Here is a 20417-nt window from a genome sequence, read left to right as displayed (position 1 = left end):
AGCACAGAGAAAACCTCAGCAATCTGCAGTCTAGCGCCAATCAACAAACACATGAGGAAACCTCATTAATGAAGGTGGAGAAACAACTGACTCAGAGAGCTAGAGAAAACACTGCCCAGGACTCGTGTAGAGCCAGGAAAAGGGCCTGTCTCTCTCTCCCCACAGTGAGGCTGAAGAACCTCATAAAAGGGCACTAGAGGGGGAATCTAAAGGGTCTTGGCTATGAAGTGGGAAATAATTAAACCTAAACTGAGTACTGTCCTAGTCACATCCAACGAATGCTAATAGCAAGATGTAAAAGAATCAAATCGTTTCCAAGTAAGTAAACTAAATCCTAAAACAAAACTCAGGAAAATTTATAGGAGTATAAAAATATCCATCAGCCAAACAAGGTAAATTCACAATATACGGTTAAAAATTACCAGGCAAGCAAAAAGGCAGGAAAAAACCTCAACTAAAACCAACCCCAAATATCTTAAAATAAGAAAACTTTAAAATTAGATACACATCTTAAAATTAGAAACAAAAACATTAAGAGTCATTATAACCATATTCCTTCAAAAAGTTATGTAGAAATATAGAATATTAAAAAGATACAAATCAGATTTCTAGAGACAAAAATGTTATCTGAGATGAAAAATACATTCATCTGGAATTAATGGAAGATTATACATTACAGAAGATTCATGAATTTGAAGACTGCAGTAGGAAATACCCAAATGAATACACTATTCATTATAGAAGGATAAATTAAGCATAAGTGAGCTATGGGTCAACTTTAAGAGCCCTAATATAGGTATAAATGGAGTCCATAAAGGAAGAAAGGTGAGGAAAAGAAAAACATTTGAAGAAATGTCTTGAATGTAATTAAAACCACAAACCCACAGATGCAACATGTACAACAAATCCCAAACACATTTTAATAAAAAATAAAACCCAAAATGATAACTGCTGGCAACCTAAGATTGTTATATCCTGTAAAAATATCTCTCAAAAATAAAAGGGAAATGCATTTTTAGACAAACACGCAGAAAAAGATGAATGAATTAATCATGAACAAATCTGCACTTTAAGAAAATTTAAAGAACAAATTTAAAGAAAAAAATAACACCAGGTGAAAATATGGAAGTGTTAATCGTTCCATCATGTCCAACTCTTTGCAACCCCATGGACGGCAGCCAATGGACGGACAGGCTTCTCTGCTCATGGGATTCTCCAGGCAAGAATACTGGAGTGGGTTGCTGTGCCCTCCTCCAGGGGATCTTCCCAACCCAGGGATTGAACCTCCAGGGGATCTTCCCAACCCAGGGATTGCTAGCAGATTCTTTACCATCTGAGCATACACAAAGGAATTAAGCATACTGGAAATAGCACAAAGTTTGGGAGGAGGGAAACAGAAGTACAATATTATAAGGCTCTCATATGACACGAGAATTATTTAATATAATGAAGGTATAATAGTGATAAACTAAAGATGCATATTAAAAGCTTTAAAGCAACCACTGAAGTACAGAAACAAAGAATTATAGTCAATAAGCCAATAAAGGAGATAAAATGAAATCATAAAAAAAGACACAATCCAAAAGACGGCAAAAGGTGAGGGGAGGATAGGGAATCAGGAACAAATGGGACAAACAGAAAATAAACAGCAAGATGACAGACTTAACCTTAACCACATCTATAATCACATTAAACGGTCTAAGCCATAAAAGGTAGAGATTATCACACTGGATATAAAAACCAGACCCAACAAACAGTATGCCCCATCTACAAGAAGCACACTTTAAATATAAAGGTACAAAGAGGTTCAATATAAAAGGATAAGGAAAGACAAATTATGCTAACACTAGTTAAAAGAAAACAAGAGTGGTATATTAATATCAAACCAAGTAGACCTCAATACAAAGAATATTACCAAGGCAGTTTATAAGAATAAAGGGGTAAATTCACTGGGGTCTCCTGCACTGCAGGCAGATTCCTTACCAGCTGAGCCACCAGGGAAGCCCCTAAGAGCACTTAACAATCCCCAAAGTTCTTCTGCCTTGTAACAGAGCTTCGAAACACATGAAGCAAAAAAGGACTAAAATTACAAGGAGAACTCCATAATTATTGTCATGGATTTCAACATCCCTCTTAGAATATTTAATAGAAAAAGCAGACAGAAAATCAGTAAAGAGGAGTAAGATTTGAACACCACTATCAACTGGCTTAACCTAACTGACATTTATTGAACATTTCATCCAACAAGAGCAGAAAACTCATTCTTTTGATATGCACATAGAACATTTATCAAGACAGAACATATTCTGGGCAATAAAACAAGTCTTAATATATTTCAAAAAAATTCATACAAAATGTGTTCTCTGATTACAAGTGAATTAAAATTTAGTAACAGAAAGATACCTGGAAAATTCCCAAATATTGGCAATTATATAACATCTTTATAAACAACCCATGGAGCAAAAAAGAAATCAGAAAGGAAAAGAGAAAATTTTGAAGGGAAAAAGCCCAGTGAATCAAAATTTGTGGAATGGCATGATATTATAGCAGTAGTTAGAAAGCAAATTATATCTTTAAATGCCTATAATAGAAAAGAAGAAAGGTCTAAGAAAAATTACCTCAGTTTCTACCTTAAGGAACTAGACAGGGATTTTCCTGGTGGTCCAGTGGTTGAGAATTCACCTTGCAGTGCAGGGGACACAGGTTTGATCCCTGGTCAGGGAACTAAGATCCCACATGCTGCGGAGCAACTAGGCCCTCGAGCCACAATTAGAAAGGCAACCTGCTGCAACTACCGAGCCTACAAGCCGCAGCTAGACAAGCCATAGCTAAGACCCAGACCCAAGGCAGCTGAATAAATAGTTTTTTTAAAAAAGAAACTACACAAAGAACAAAATAAACCTAAAGAAAGTAGAAAAAATTATTAAAGAACAGAGTGGAAATCAAAATAATAGAAAAAGAATTGGGAAAAAAAATCAATGAAAACAAAGGCTAGTTCTTTGAAAAGGTCAATAAAATTGATAAAATATCTAGCCAAACTGGGCTTCCTTGGTGGCTCAGAGGGTAAAGAATCTGTCTGCAATACAGGAAACCTGGGTTCGATCCCTGAGGCAGGAAGATTCCCTGGAGTAGGGAATGGCTACCTACTCCAGTATTCTTGCCTGGAGAATTCCACGGACAGAGAAGCTGGTGGGCTACAGTTCATAGGGTTGCACTCCAGAAGAAACAGATGGAATGAACAATTCAATGTCTATTAGAGAATTTGAATTTGTAGTTAAGAACTTTCCTTCTAAGAAAACTCCAGGCTGAAATGGCTTCATTGATAATTCTACCAAGCATTTAAGATAGAAATAATAGCAATCTTACACAAAATCCCCTAGAAACTAAAGAAAAGATAGTATTTCTTAACTCATCTTATGAGGCCAGCATTACCCAGATACCAAAAACCAGAGAAAGATATTACAGATAATATCTGTAAGATAAAACTATAAACCTACAACCTTCAGAACATAGATTCAAATATGTTCAACAAAATTTTAGTAATTTGAATACAATATACAAAACTGTCAATACATCATGATCTATAGATTTTTGTATCAAAAATGCAAGATTGGTTAAATATTCAAACATCAATCAATATAATTCACCATATTAACACATTAATGAAAAACTTGTATCTCAATATGCAAAGAAAATACATTTAACAAAATCCAAAATCCATTCCTGATTTAAAAAAACAAACGGTGGGAATGCAAACTAGTACAGCCACTATGGAGAACAGTGTGGAGATTCCTTAAAAAACTGGAAATAGAACTGCCTTATGATCCAGCAATCCCACTGCTGGGCACACACACTGAGGAAACCAGAAGGGAAAGAGACACGTGTACCCCAATGTTCATCGCAGCACTGTTTATAATAGCCAGGACATGGAAGCAACCTAGATGCCCATCAGCAGACGAATGGATAAGAAAGCTGTGGTACATATACACAATGGAGTATTACTCAGCCATTAAAAAGAATACATTTGAATCAGTTCTAATGAGATGGATGAAACTGGAACCTATTATACAGAGTGAAGTAAGCCAGAAAGAAAAACACCAATACAGTATACTAACGCATATATATGGAATTTAGAAAGATGGTAACAATAACCCTGTGTACGAGACTGCAAAAGAGACACCGATGTATAGATCAGTCTTATGGACTCTGTGGGAGAGGGAGAGGGTGGGGAGATTTGGGAGAATAGCATTGAAACATGTATAATATCATGTATGAAACGAGTCGCCAGTCCAGGTTCGATGCACGGTACTGGATGCTTGGGGCTGGTGCACTGGGACGACCCAGAGGGAGGGTAGGGAAGGGAGGAGGGTTCAGGATGGGGAACGCGGGTATACCTGTGGCGGATTCATTTCGATATTTGGCAAAACTAATACAATATTGTAAAGTTTAAAAATAAAATAAAATTTAAAACCTGTTTTAAAAAACAAACAAACAACAACAAAAACCCTCAATAAAATAGGAATACAATAATTTCATCAGCTGGATAAAAGATATTCATGGAAAACCTACAACCAGCATTATACTTAGTGGTCAAAGACCAAATGCTCTCCACCTAAGACCAGGAACAAGACCAGGATGTCCACTTGTACCATTTCTCTTCACCCGCGTACTCAAGAGTCTAGCCAGAGCAATATGGCAAGAAAAAGATATAGAAGGCGTCCAGATTATAAAAAGAAGCAAAACTGTCCTAATCTACAGAGAAGATAATCATCTTTTATAGACTCTAGTACAAAAAAGTTACTAGAACTAAAGAGTGAGTTTACTATGGTCACAGAAGATCAATATTCAAAAGTAAACAATATTCCTATATACTAGCAACAACAATCAGAAATCTAAATTTTAAAAACAATATCATTTAAAAAAGCAAAACCTAAAATGTCCTAAATGTTTATGAACAGGTGACTGGATAAACAATTTGTGGTATACCATACAACGGAATACTACTTAACAACAGTAAGTATGAACTACTGATGCAAGTTATAACATGGATCAAGTACAAAATTATTAAGCTCAGTGAAAGAAGAGAAATACCATTCCTTCCCCAAATATGATACATTTGTATCAAATTCTAGGCAATACAAACTAATGTCTTGTGTCAGAAAACAGATTGGTGGTTTGTCCAGGCATGGAGTGTGGGAGTTCGAAGAAGAAGGAGGAAAAAAAAGCTTACAAGGAAATTTGCATGTGAATGATTTGTTCACTACCCTGATTGTGATGAGGTTTCATAAGTGCATACATACATCAAAACTTACCAAACTATACACCAAAACTGGCCTCTTGTCCAAACACAGCCCAATTAAGACTACTCTTCCAGGAAACTGCTACTTAATCATTTCAATTACACACAAGTAAAAAAAAGTCATGCTTTTCTTCTCCTATTAAATTATAAATTATCTTTCACTAAACTACATAGATTCTTGCATCCCCCTCTTAAAATGGTTCATGTTCTCATGAAACCAGAAGTTTTTCTACCATCAGACTAAAAAACAACTACCATCTCCAACTGATCACCACTTGAAAATCTCACAGATCAAATTTATTATCCAATAATGTTAATACAGAACTCAAATAAGAATCCTTAACCATGAATCCTCTAAGATCACAATTTTTATTAACTAAGAAATAATGCTTCCAGCCGAGAGCCCATGCTCCACAATGAGTGACGGCAATGAGAAGACCATGCACAACTAGACACTAACCCCTCATCACAACTAGAGATGGCCTACGTGCAGCAACGAAGACCCAGTGCGTCCATAAGAATAAATAAAATTTTTTAAAAAAAGAATGATTCCAGCACCTCTAGATATGTAAACAAACCCATCTTAAATACAAACCCTAATATTTTTTTGCAAAAAAAAAGTTTCATTTTTAAAATTTACAACTTTATGAGCTTCTGACTTCATCTTATACCAACCTTCACTTAACATCAAAATCAATAGGCAGTAAGTCTCTCCAAAGTTTTTAAATCTTACTAAAATAGTCACCCTCGGAAGCAAGTATCTATTTATATCAAACTCTGGAATATTAATTTCATATGAATTTCCACATGTGACTTTGCCACCTAATTTGTTAAAAAATTCTCTCTATATATAAAACTCCAATGATAGGCAGGTTCCTAACAAAGAGAAATTTTAGGGTCTCTATCATTTTGTACAGTGAAATGGTGGATTCCTACAGGGGTTGGAGGTAATAAAACTAAAGTAATATATAGAGAGAAATTTTTAAATACAACAAAACCCATGCCACTCTCAGAATGGATAATGTGTGGCACATACATACAATGGAATACTACTCAAAAATTAAAAAAAAAAAAAATGAACTCTGACACGTTCAACAAAGTGGTACATATCTCAAAGGCATTACGCTGAATGAAAAAACCCAAACCCCAGAGTTTACATACTATCTGATTTCATTTACATATTATTCTCAAAATAGCAAAATTACAGTGATGGAAAACAAATCAGAGGTTGCCAGAAGTTAGGGACGGGGAAAGGGTAAGACTCTAAAGAGGCAGCATGAAAGTTTCTTCATGGTGATACAAAAGTTCTGCATCCTGATTGTGGTGGTAGTTACACAAATCTGTATGTGATAAAAACATCACACAGAATATATACCAGAAAAAGAGTACATATAAAAACCGATGTCTGTAGTCAGTTACAGAATTGTATCAATGTCATTTTCCTAGTTTGATACACTTAAGTGAGATGTTATCATAGAGGGAAGCTGGATGAAGAGTACCCAGGAACTCACAGTACAATTTTTTTAACTTCTTATAAAAATTTTTCACAGTAAGTTTAATAAACATAAACAAAAAGGCAAAACACAATGTAGAGACAGAAAAAAACCTATAATCAATAAACTCAGTGCTATTAACAAATGTATCCATAAAACAAGGACAGGAATTATTTAATTAAGAGAATAAAAAAGAGTTCTTAGCTATTTTTGAAAGTTAGAAGAAGGCCGAAAGAAAAAACTGGTAATAAAAGAAATAAAAAATGAAAGTGAAAGGATGAGAATAGAGGAAGGCACTCAATATTCAAATAATATATGTTCCACACAGAACAGACAAAAGAGGGGGGTTATCAAAGAAATAATACATGAAAAATTTCCAAAAATAAATATTATCAGCACTGCTGCTAGAAAATTATTGCAACAAATACACAAAACTAAAATATCTACAAAGTGAATGGTACTCACTTATGTATGAACCCCTTATGTAGTACACACATGGGATATACAACCTTACATGATATCACTGGAATTATCTTTAAATACTTCCAGCAACACCATATCCTGGTGCCTCTTATTAATGTTTGCTGAATTTAGCTGAAATTTCAGGATATATAACATCTAAGCATTTCCCATGTCAACTGTTTTTTCCTTGTCAAATACTTCCATGTGTATGTATTTGTGTCTGTAGAGATACAGATACAAAGCTTTACAGTTTATGAGATGTTTTAAACATCTTTTAAAAATGCACCATTTTTCTTAAAAACAAGATAAGCATCTTTGTAAATTTCATATTAGATGTTCCCATCCATTTTTTAATTAGTTTGTCCATATTAAAGAAGCAATATTATTTTGAGGGGAAAAAAAGGTGTTTCTATTACTATGTTCTATATTATGTTTTAGATTTATTAACTAAACCATTTAAATGATCTTATATTAATATATTTTAAGCAATCAATTTGCATATGATTTTTACAAGCATTTTTAATGTTAGGTGAAGAGTTTGCAAAGCCAAATTCAACCCATTATCTCATTTTATAAATAAAGTTTTATTAGAACACAACCATGCGCATTAATTTACATATTGCTTATGGCTGCTCTCATTCCATAATGGCAAAACTGAGTGATTTTGACAGTCTCTGTAGCCTACATGGCCAAAAACATTCACTATCCAGCCTTTTGCAGAAAACTCTTTGCTGATCCTCACATTAAGTGTCAGCAACTGTGATGACATAAGAAATGCAATTAAACTTTTAAACCTATTTTCAACAAGTTTAATGCAAATTTCTCTCCCTTCTTTTCCCTTTTTTTTCCGTTTGCCTTTTCTATAAGCTTTTTGTTCTTCTTAATTTATGGTCAGTTTCCCAAGAAACAAAAACTAATCACTGAAAAGGCAGTTCTCAACTGAAGAAGGCGTTATGCTCTAAAAGGCTATCTGTTAGTATGTTGTTTGATGCATACTGTCCATAAATATTTTAAACCATACTTAAGTCCCAGATTCTCCCTCCCCTCCTCCCCTGCCGCCAAAAGACAAGAAATACAGCTCAAGAATAGTTTTAATACTAGTCTTTCTCTTCTTAAAATCTCACTGTCAGACACGTCAGCAACTCTAGTGAGACAGAAGCAGCAGCAATAGCAAGGGAGCCTTATATACTGTTGTATGACCACTCTAAGAGTATGTTTTCTTTGAAGTGAAATGAAGACCTAGATCCTAAGAATTCTGACAGAAAAGGAACTCTTTTTTTTTCCGTATGAAAAGATATTTATTGATATTTCAAGCCAATTTTATAGCTTGAAAAGTTCCAGATACTCATTTCCCCCACCCCCCAGCTTTTTCTAGATTCTATAGATCCCTCTGTCCAGAATGTATTAACTGATTTTTTTTAAAGCACTGTCACTGGAAAAGGAACTCTCACTGGTCAAACATTTAACACTTTACTATCAAGGTGACTGTCAGCTTTCCTAACTGACAAAAATTATTTTCATGCAGACAGTGACAGAGGTTTCTTTTGACTTTAAAATAAAGGTTTCTTTTGACAGAGGTTTCTCAGATTTTGAACTTTTTTTAATAAAGGAAGATGTTGCTAGGAAAGAACCTCTCCAAAATGATGAGTCTCTGAAAAGAAGTTATCTAATTGTTATATTGCTAATTTTTTTACTTCTAAAAAATAATCATGGTTTTAATTCATCAATAAAGCATTAGGTACTTGCAACATACAATAATTATACCCCATAATAACTAAAATTATTCTTACTCTCTCCTCTAGCAATGCTTTTAAGTTTTATCATGCAGTCATTCTACCAAATATTCACTGAATATCTGTTATATGCTACTTATTATTCTAGCCATGGTGGATATAAATCAAAGTCTCTGCCCTTAAAATTTAAACATTTAAGTGTACAAAAACACACAACATATATAATAAATATATTAAATATCATATGCTGGTAAATGCTATGAGGAAAAATAAAGCAGAGTTAACAGGACAGAATCGTCATTTTCAGGTGAGAGGTTCTAGTTCACACAGTGGCCAAAGCAGGACTCTCAGAGGAGAAGATGTCTGAGCAAAGACGAAGTAAAACATAAAACTATGAGACTGAGGGAAGGGTAGATGAAAAAGATCCTGTGCCAAAAGCACTCCTTGGCTTTTTAAAGGCATTCAAGAAGGCTAGGACAGTTGGAGCACAGATAGCAAGAAGGACAGTGTTAAAAGATGAGCTCAGAGATAAGACTAGGACCAGATTATGAAAGACCTTCAAAGAATGTTCAAAGCTTTTTTGTTTTTGATCTGAGTGAAATAGGTACCAATAAAATTTGAATTACATGATCTAACTTTTGTTAGATGAAGCAGACAGTGAAAGAAAGAAGGTAACAGTAGGGTCAGTGGCCATTCTGGAGGCTACCACAAACAATCTAGGCGACAGCCAAAGTGACTTGGACCAGGGCTGTAGCAGTGTACATGGCAAACACTGGACTAGACTATGTATTCTAAAGAACACGACTTTGGAATTTGATAGATTAAAAGTAAGAGGTGAGACAGAGGAATCAAGGATAACTCTGATTTTGGCCTGAAAAACTGAAACATTTCAGATTTTGAGTTATCATTCTCCCACATTAGAATAACAGTGGGAGGATTAGGTGTGAAAAGTATAAATGCTTTTTACACACATTAACACTGAAATGTTTATTAGACATCCAAGTGGATGTCTAATACATCCAAATATGGAGTTAGATACACAAGTCTAAAGTACAGGGAAAAGTCCAGGTTAGAGATAAAAATTGGGGAATTAAAAACCATTATATACTTTGTATTCTCAAGCCCTACCATAGAAAATTATAAAATATTTCTGAAAAATTGATAATCACTATGATCACAGATCACACACAGATCATGATCACAGACTTGTCATGCAAACAGGCTTGCATAACTCTATGAAGCTATAAGCCATGCCATGCAGGGCCACCCAAGAGGGACAGGTCATACTGAAGGGTTCTGACAAAATACGGTCCACTGGAGGAGGGAATGGCAAACCACTTCAGTATTCTTGCCGTGAGAACCCCATGAACAGTATGAAAAAGCAAAAGACATGACACCAGAAGATGAATCCCCCAGGTTGGAAGGTATCCAATATGCTACTGGGGAAGAGCAGAGGGCAATTACTAACAGCTCCAGAAAGATTGAAGAGGCTGGGCCAAAGTGGAAACGACACTCAGCTGTGGATACGTCTGGTGGTGAAAGTCTGGCCTTGGAGTAAAAATGAAGTAGGGCAAAGGCTAACAAGAGTTTTGTCAAGAGAACATGCTGGTCATAGCAAACATTCTTTTCCAACAACACAAGAGATGACTCTACACATGGACATCACCAGATGATCAATACTGAAATCAGATGGATTATATTCTTTGCAGCTGAAGATGGAGAAGCCCAATACAGTCAACAAAAACAAGACCTGGAGCTGACTGGTTCAGATCATGAGTTCCTTTTTGAAAAATTCAGGCTTAAATTGGAAAAAGTAGCAAAAACCACTAGGCTATTGAGGTATGACCTAAATCAAATCCCTATGATTATACAGTGGAGGTGAAGAAACAATAGATTCAAGGGATTAGATCTGGTAGACAGAGTGCCTGAAAAACTATGGAAGGAGGTTCCCAATATTGTACAGGAGGCAGTGACCAAAACCATCCCAAAGATAAAGAAATGCAACAAGGCAAAGTGGCTGTTTGAGGCGCCTTTACAAATAGATGAGAAAAGAAGAGAAGCAAAACGTAAAGGAGAAAGGAAAAGATATACTCAACTGAATGCAGAGTTCTAGAGAATAGCAAGGAGAGATAAGAAGGCCTTCTTAAATGAACAATGCAAAGAAATAGAAGAAAACAATAGAAAGGAAAAGACTAGAGATCTCTTCAAGAAAACTGGAGATATCAAGGGGACATTTCATGCAAGAATGGGCACGGTAAAGGACAGAAACAGCAAGGACCAAGCAGAAGAGATAAAGAAGAGATGGCAAGAATACACAGAAGAACTGTACAAAAAAAGGTCTTAATGACCCACACAACCATGATGGTGTGGTCACTCACCTAGAGCCAGACATCCTGGAGTGTGAAGTCAAAGCTAGTTGAGGTGATGGAATTCCAACTAAGCTATTTAAAATCCTAAAAGATGATGCTGTTAAAGTGCTGCATTCAATATGCCAGTAAATTTGGAAAACTCAGCAGTGGCCACAGAAATGGAAATGGTCAGTTTTCATTCCAATCCCAAAGAAGGGTTATGCCCAAAAATGTTCAAACTATTATACAACTGTGCTCATTTCACATGCAAGTAAGGATATGCTCAAAATCCTTCAAGGCAGGCTTCAGTAGTATGTTAACCAAGAACTTCTAGATGTACAAGCTGAATTCAGAAAATGCACAGGTACCAGAGATCAAATTACCAACATTCGTTAGACTGTAGAGAAAGCAAGGGAATTCCAGAAAAAAAAAAGTCTGCTTTATTGACTATGCTAAAGCCTTTGACTGTTGTGGATCACAACAAACTGGAAAATTCTTCAAGAGATGGGAATACCAGACCACCTTACCCATCTCCTGAGAAGCCTGTATGCAAGTCAAGAAGCAACAGTTAAAACTGGATATGGAACTGAACTGGTTCAAAATTGGGAAAGGAGTACAACAAGGCTGTGTATTGTCACCCAATTTATTTAACTTCTATGCAGAGTACATCATTTGAAATGCCGGGCTGGATGAACCACAAGCTGGAGTCAAGACTGCAGGGAGAAATATCAACAACCTCAGATACGCAGATGATACCACTCTAATGACTGAAAATGAAGAGGAACTAAAGAGCCTCTTGATGAGGGTAAAAGAGGAGAGTGAAAAGCTGGCTTGAAACTCAACATTCAAAATACTAACATCATAGCATCTGGTCCCATCACTTCATGGCAAATAAAAGGGGACACAGGTCAGATCTCTGATTGTGGAACTAAGATCCTGCATGTCTTTCAGTTGCAGAAAAGAGGAGGGGAAGAGTTCCTTTTTTAAGACCTTGGGAGCATCTTTTTCTACTAAAAAGTAAAACCAATAGAAAAAATATATGAAGTACAAATACAATACTTAGTTTTAGAAATATTTATCATATGACCATGAATATTTTAACAAAGCTTACTTTCACAAACCAAGATTCTAGAGAGAAATCAAAGCAATCCCACACTCACTCATTTTCAAATGGCCTTTTTTGGGGGGATGGGGGCTGTACAGCATGTGAGATCTTAGTTCCTTGACCAGGGATCAAACTCGCACCCCCTGCACTAGAAGCATGGAGTCTTAACCACTGGATCACCAGGGAAGTCCCCCAAATGGCCTTTTGAAAACACAAACTAACTTGTTCCATTAAATTCCCTCCTCCTATGCTTCATACTAAAATTTTAAGTATTAAAAGAATTAAAATTTAAAATCTGAACTACACTGCAATTAGATTGATAAAATTAAAGACTAAAACCAAATGCTCAATGAAGGGCAAACCATTAACCCTCTGGTTGAGAACCATTGTCTTTATTCTATATTCTAGGACCAAATAACAACAACAATGCTAACATTTGAGCATTTAGAATATGTCAGGCACAACAGTGAGCACTTTACACATATTTTCATTTAATCCACAAAACCATCCTCTTTTCACAGTTGAGAAAATGACGGTTTAGAGGCTAAATAACTTACCTAAAGTCATGTAGCTAAGCAAGTGGCAGGTCTGAGATGTGACCTAAGAAGCACAACTTTAGGGTTCATGCTTTTAACCTTAACCAAGTCTGACTCAAACGTGAGTATAGTTTCTTTTCCAAATGACAGTTCTTCACATATTTGAAGACAACTTCACATATTGAAGACACAACTCTTATTGTGAGATTCCTTAACATCTATCACAGTTGCCCCCAAGACCTCTGAATTTTCAGTTTCCTAAGCTGATAAGGCATCCAATTTACTCACATCCTTCCTTCTGAATTTACACAGAACTAAAGACAATACTTTGGTGTAATGAAGTGGCTCTAACCTTCTTTCCCATTCATTACGATGGTTTCTAAGGGGGGTGGTGGTAGGGGAAAAGATGGGATGATGGCAGCCATACTGTACTTTTGTTTTATATCAAGTTTATTGCCAACAACTACCCCTCAAGTCTTTTCCAAATGTGATGCTATAAAGTCCTGCTAACAATATATATTTGCTTTTGAGTTCTTACTTAGATTCTTCAAAAGTTCATTTTAATTTAGTTCAACAAATCAGATTTGGAAATCACTTTGGATCATTAGCTTTTTATTTACTATCCTTTCTTCACTGTTACCTATAAATTTAAGAATTTTCCTTCTCCATAAGCAATAAGACAAACCAATGAACACAGCCACCTTCTAAGATCAATAACCTCTGAACATTGACCTTCAAAATGAAAACTGTGTTGATTAACACAATCCACTAATGGTTAACTCATTTTTCTTCACCCAAGGGGAGATATATATATATAAAGACTTCACCAAAAACTAAGTTATAATGAAGTTGAAGTACAAATACATTTTGCTACTAAACTACCAACTGCATCAGAGAAAAATTAAAGTTGTTTTGACAATCTATTTTTAGCAAACCCATTCTGGATAATTTTTAACCTGTTCTTTCCTTCAAGTTAGTCATAAACTATCTTCTGTTTTTTACTCTAAAATCTACTATCTTTTTCAAAATCAGGCCTAGGATCTCCCATCTTTTAGTACTTCTTGTATTCTCCTGAAACTCTTTAAAGACTACAAATAATATCAATAATTTTAAGATTTTACAGTCAGGTTCTTTTTTAACTATAAGATGTTCCAAAAGACAATTCATTGAACCAGATGCATTACCTATCTCTATATTAATGGTGGTTTCATTCTTTACTAGAAATGTCTTTGCTATTATTATTGATGATGGTGGTAGTTTGCTCTTCCTTTCTGCCAAAGAAGCTCCTAAATAAGAGTTGATGGATTTTTTTTTCTTGTCTCATTCCCATTCACTATTATTACACTTTCATTGATAACCTTTTTCAAGTGTAACATAAGAAACTCTTTTGGCTGGCCATAGCATTTTTAAAAAGTCTCAGCTCATCTGAGCTCTCGTTTCCTTGATGTTTAAAAAATATTTTCTATACTTTATTATGGCAATCTTATTTGCTCTGTTTTAAAAAATGTGCATATCTTTAAAGAATTCATTGTATAATCACATTAAGGATCTTTTTCCTTCTGAAAAGTATCAAAATTGTATTTTTACTGAACTCCTTAAGATATTCTTCTTTTTTAGAGAAATTTACGCTGTGAAATCAAACTGATCTTTTATCAAGAACCAGAAAAACTCAAATTCAATAAATTACAAAACATGTATACAGAAAACACTATGTAATTCTTAAGAATTATGCTATAGAAGACTACCCCGTGACACAGGGAATGTTCCTGATTAAGTTTGCTTTTCATTAAAAAAAAAAAAAGGGGAGGGGGGTTATATAACAGTACATGTAGTAATATCCCTAAATCATTTTTAAGTGTATACATGTGAATTTACATTTTTATATATACACAGGAAAAAAAGGTTATATACAAAAATATTTAAAGTTTTTCTTTTGATAACATTTGTATTTTATTCTATGTGCTTTTCTTTATCTATCAAATTTATGTAATAAATATGTATTACTCTTATAATAACACAGGCATTATCTTTTTAAAAATCAGCCAAACTAGAGAAAAAAATATTCTATAAAGTGTATGACAAAAAACTCTAACATGAGACTTCTGCCTTTATAACTTTATACTTAAGCAAGCTTAGAAAAACATTTCTGGACACCAAACCAGAGAGGAAAAAAAAAAAAAGGCCGAAACAAGGTACCTCCAGTTAGTCTAACTAAACAAACAAGTTGTAACAATCGTTCACACTTTCAGAAATTAAATGGGGAAAGTCACAAGAAGGTCCTCACATTTCAAGTAAAAGAATGTTACAAACTACTTAATAACATTTAAAATAATTTTAAAATGTTGTATATCCCCCCAAATCCCTACAAAATGAAGACTCAGTAGGATAGGGATAATGAAGACAAAAGGAAAAATACCATTAATCAAATTATTTTAAATTGTGCCAAAATTTCCTAATAAAGTAAGCAATGTCACCTGTAAAGACTTAAAATCTTATAGGAAGAATAATTGTCTTTATTTAGGAATGTTTTTCTCATTGAAAATCAAATTGCATTATTCTGAAAACTTATCTGATTTACTCTTTCAATGGCAGTATCTAGATCATCTACTCAGAGTCCGTGTTCTAAAAGACTAGAGAAAAAAGTCATCTTCACCAGTTAAAACTTTATCATTCAAATACATTCAGTTCTGTAAAATATATATAAAATGGATCAACTAATCCTTAATTCACCCAAAAGTAAAACTACATTCATCTTCTTCTTTAGGAAATTATTTCAATTATTTCATTTATCTTGAATTTCATTTTCAAATATATAAAAAATATTATTTTAAAATTAGCTTTTCCTTAAATAAAATTTTGTATGACATTCATAAGAAACAAGATCAAACATAATGCATTCTCAAGTTAAATGATGATTCTACTAAGACTTTAAATGAAATAGGAAACAAAGCCTCAAATCCATGAAAATAATAAAAACACACACTATTTTAAATAACGTGCCATTAAACTGACAATCAAGACATATGATCTTTAACATTCAAAAACATAAATGATCATAATGAAACAAAAGCCAAACATATCTCTCTCCACCTCTCTCATATTTATAAGTCTATAGAATTATAACCCAGCATATTATCATGTAATAAATGAATACACACCTTACTTTAGTATATGCCAAGGCAGACACACAAAAACAAGAAAAAAATTTTGAAATCAGAGTATAAAGGGACTCTGCTTTTTCAAACAATGCAGCACTGAAAGCCAGGTCAGCATCCTTGGGCATTACTAGGAAACTTTAGCACATCTGATATTTCCATCATCTTCAGAATTCCTCTGAACAATGAAAAAATTTCCCAGTCCCCTACCTCACCTATCTACAGACTTCCTTTAGCTTTCCTCCCTCTACTGTGTAATAATGCTATTGCAGTTATTTTGGCCTTAAATATTCAGAGATACAACCCCCGCTTTGTATTAATTCAGTTCATTTTCTCACAGACACTGACTCAGCCGTGGGTTGTGCAGCACTGACGTTTCTAACCAAACAGCATCGTGTGAGCTGTGATCATCCCATTTCTCCATCTCTGTGCAGTGATTGGATATTGTAATTGATAGACAGGATGAAGAAAACTCAGGAGATGAGGGTTAGTGATATGTAGATATGTTGCCAAATACCATCTGTAAAGCTAATTCTAGCTCTGCCAGCTTGCCAGGTTTTAAAAAACTAGGATGCAGCTAACTTTCTTTTTTCCTTTCAATATTTTATTGTGTACCTTTTCTGGGCAATAAAGCTTCTCTTTGAAACCAGAGAGAAAATATTATCTGTACTTAAAGGACTCACTAAAAGAACTACTCTTTAAAGCAACCCAACTTTTCCATTTCTAAACTGCTGCTAGGACTAAAGAGCAACTTAAAAAGGAAACTGGAAAGCTCAGTCTTCATGCAGAAGAAAGGAGCATGCGTACTTCTATGTGGGAATGAACCCTTGCGGCAAAGTCTGATATTGAATGTATGATGCATTTATCTTTAGTAACCTGAGCAGACTGCAGATCTGAGTTTTAAATAGCTGTATTCGACCCAATTCAAATATGCAAGAGCTTTTAGCATGTTGTCACTCTAGGGCATTTTAACATTAGTTATATAGAAAAGGTGCTCTTTCTTTTTCCTTTTTAAATAGCAAAAACTCTTCTAATTTATAATTTAAAGAAAGGTGTCACAATTCAGGCCAAATAAACTTCAACTGAAATAATCTTTAACTTCTCAGCAAGCTACCAAACTCCTCAATATAAGTAATAACTATACAACTACTAGTCAGAAAGAAAAGTTGAGTAATTTTTCAACTAATTTATTTGTATGCACCTGCAGAGGAATCATAGGGACCCTGAATTTCATCCATGTCCAGATCAGCTTCCCTGTCTTGTCTTTTATATCAGTGTTATACCTATGAAATCTACATTCAAAGAAACTTCACAAAAGAAAAGTATTATGTAGTTAGTTAGTTCAGTCGCTCAGTCGTGTCTGACTCTTTGCGACCCCATGAATCGCAGCACACCAGGCCTCCCTGTCCATCACCAACTCCTGGAGTTCACTCAGACTCACGTCCATCGAGTCAGTGATGCCATCCAGCCATCTCATCCTCTGTCGTCCCCTTCTCCTCCTGCCCCCAATCTCTCCCAGCATAAGAGTCTTTTCCAATGAGTCAACTCTTTGTATGAGGTGGCCAAAGTACAGGAGTATTGTTAGGTATTATTAATTGTATTAGGTAAAAGAGAAATCATAATTCGATATTCACCAAACCCTCAAACCTCCAACATAAGCATATGAATATAGTAATTACTATTGCTACTTCTATAATTCAAGAAATGTATTTTTATCCTTGCCAGTTAGGAAAAGAAGAGGAAAAAAAAAAAAATCAAAGGAAAAGGATTTCAGAAAGCAGGCTATTCCAATATGTGAAAAGATAACTTTTTAGAAAAACTGCAAAAACTGAATCAATAAATATGCTTATTTCTTTATTGTTAAAGTCTAAGTGTTTTTAGTTCCAAAATTCACATACTGATACGATATTTGTAGGTGAGGTAATTAGCTCATGAGGGAAGAGCACTCATGAATGGGACTAATACCTTTACAAAAGAGATCCCAGAAAGATCCCTAGTCCCTTCTACACCATGTGAGAACACAGGGGGAAAAAAAAAAGTCTGTCTGAAGCAGAGGCAAGCCCTTACCAGACACCAAATGTGCCAGCGTTTTGATTTTGGACGTCCTAGCCTCCAGAACTATGTGAAACAAATTTCTGCTGTTTATAATATAGCCACCCAGTTTATGGTATTCTGTTACAGCAGCCCTAACACACTGAGCCATTTAGTTTTTGTAGATTTAAATCCCCAATTCTGTTTGAGGTGGCAATGTGAGCACTTATATTTCTCAGTCTCCATGATCTAGAGATGACCATATGACATAGTTCTAGCCAATAATTTATAAGCAGATGCCTGCTAGAAATTTTTGAGAAATTTAATTTCCTGATATAAATGAAACCTCTTTCCCATTATCCCTGTCTCCATTCCTCCTTGTCTGGAGGCTGGACATGATGGCTGGAACTGTATAGTAAGCCATTTTGTGATCATGAGGAAACAACAAGAGAAAAATCAAAGATCTTTGACCTTAATATCCTTAAGGATACTAGGTCACTAAGTCTACATCAGGTGATGCCTCCCTGTGGACTTTTGTGTACAAAAAAAAAACACCCTAACTTAAGCCAGTGTTTACTCTGGCTTTTACTCAAATATCCCTAAATAAAATACACAAGATTCAAAAAAAAAAGGATGCAAAAATATGTAGGACAGATGAAACAAAATTAGCCATGAAATGATAACTTGAAGCTGGGGAATGAGTACATAGGGGTTCATTATAACTGTTTTCTCTTATATGTATTTTAAATGCACCAAAATAAGTTACTGAAAATTTTTAAAAATAAAAAGAATAAGCAGCTTGTTCATAAATTCCAGCTTTGTAATCTACAAGTTGGGTAGTCTTAGACAAGTTTGTTAACCTCATTTTTTCTATCTGTTAATTGGAGACAATAATACTATTCATAGAGTTCAACCTTCAGATTTAGTCAAGGTAATTTCCAGAAGGTCCTTGGCAGGAATGCCCTCTATGTATCCAATTATCCAAGGGTTAGTTCAAGTCTCATTTTTACCTGCTCAGGTTGGTACTGATTTCTTCTCTGAACTCTTATTTTACTACAACTTATTACCACAATTTATTGCCCTCTTGTCCTCTAATTGTTCCATAACTGGATATTAAAGTCTTCCATGATGGTACTGTGATAAACTGCTGAATCTTTCCAGAACTGAGCACAGGTTCTCAACAATACTTGTACTATTAGTTTTTAATACTGCTTAATGAATTTACAATTAATTTTTAAAAACTACCACTTTAAAAAAGTCAAACTGAATTATTTTTTAAAGCATCCTAAGTTATATGTTTATAAGTACATAGGAACAAAAGCTCCCAAAAAGTAAACTGTTTTCCCATGGGCAGATTTTCCATGAATGAAGTTAAAATAAGATCAAGGATTTCCTCATCTTTCCATTAAAAAAAAATCAATAAATTTGTATTCACGTAAGCAACCAATATTATTGCAATCATATTTAAGAGCACTAGAAAGGTACTGATGTTATAGAAATCAGGAAGAGCTATATCTGTTACTGAAGTTAAATAACAGTAATTTTAAAACTACTGTTTTTAATAAATCTTTCCCACTGTTTTCACATTTGTTTTTTATAAAGCTAACAATAGCTTATTTTTACCTTGTCACCACTTAATATACAATACAGTCTTGTACATCAGAAAAATATTAAGAACTAGCAAGGATAAGTTGAAAATCACCTGAAAAACTGTATATAATATATCAGCTATAAATACAGCCCCACATTTAATGAGATAAAACAAGTATCTCTTTACCTCAAAGACAAAATAAATATCCATGTAAACAGGCTGCAGAAAGAAAACTAGAGCACCAACTGAAGGACACACACACAAAAAAAACAAACCAAAAAACACTCACACCATTGGTGTGAACTTTATAATTAAAATCAACTAAACATCTTCAACATCTTCATTTTAGACCTCACGACATTAGAAGCCCACAATAAAAAATACATCTTGTCAGGAAACTTGAATAGTACTCATCACTCATATTTTCTAGCCATGTATATGGTTTAAAAGTAGCTGAATCATTTCTTTAAAATTACAAAAAGGATTTCAATATCACTGCATGTTTTATTCTTTAAGAAAGGTGGTATTAGTTACCCTAATCAAGAGAATTTTACATTCAAGTAAGTTAAATGCTCAATAATATCCCTCAAGTAAATATTCATAAAGCACAACTCTCTATGAAAACAATGTTTACATACCTGCATTATGTGAGGTTTATGATCCA

At 34.5% G+C, this 20417-nt stretch overlaps 1 protein-coding gene across 9 annotated transcripts in view; it reads right to left on the bottom strand.

Annotated features, from left to right (window-relative positions):
• BTBD10 (BTB domain containing 10) overlaps window positions 1–20417 on the bottom strand; it is a 75353-nt gene that overhangs the window by 28780 nt on the left and 26156 nt on the right. The window contains exon 1 of one of the 9 annotated variants that reach the window (XM_070803649.1): window positions 16135–16912. The exons of the other annotated variants lie outside the window; for them this stretch is intronic. Within the exon in view, the coding sequence (XP_070659750.1) occupies window positions 16135–16259 (125 nt within the window). The 5' untranslated portion in view covers window positions 16260–16912. Of the gene's footprint in view, window positions 1–16134; window positions 16913–20417 lie in introns of those variants that run through there. 9 annotated transcript variants of the gene reach the window in all.

Source organism: Bos indicus, chromosome 15, assembly GCF_029378745.1.
Source record: "Bos indicus isolate NIAB-ARS_2022 breed Sahiwal x Tharparkar chromosome 15, NIAB-ARS_B.indTharparkar_mat_pri_1.0, whole genome shotgun sequence".
Lineage (NCBI taxonomy): Eukaryota > Metazoa > Chordata > Mammalia > Artiodactyla > Bovidae > Bos > Bos indicus.
The sequence above is the reverse complement of the archived record's forward strand: the minus strand, read 5'-3'. Positions and strand labels throughout refer to the sequence as shown.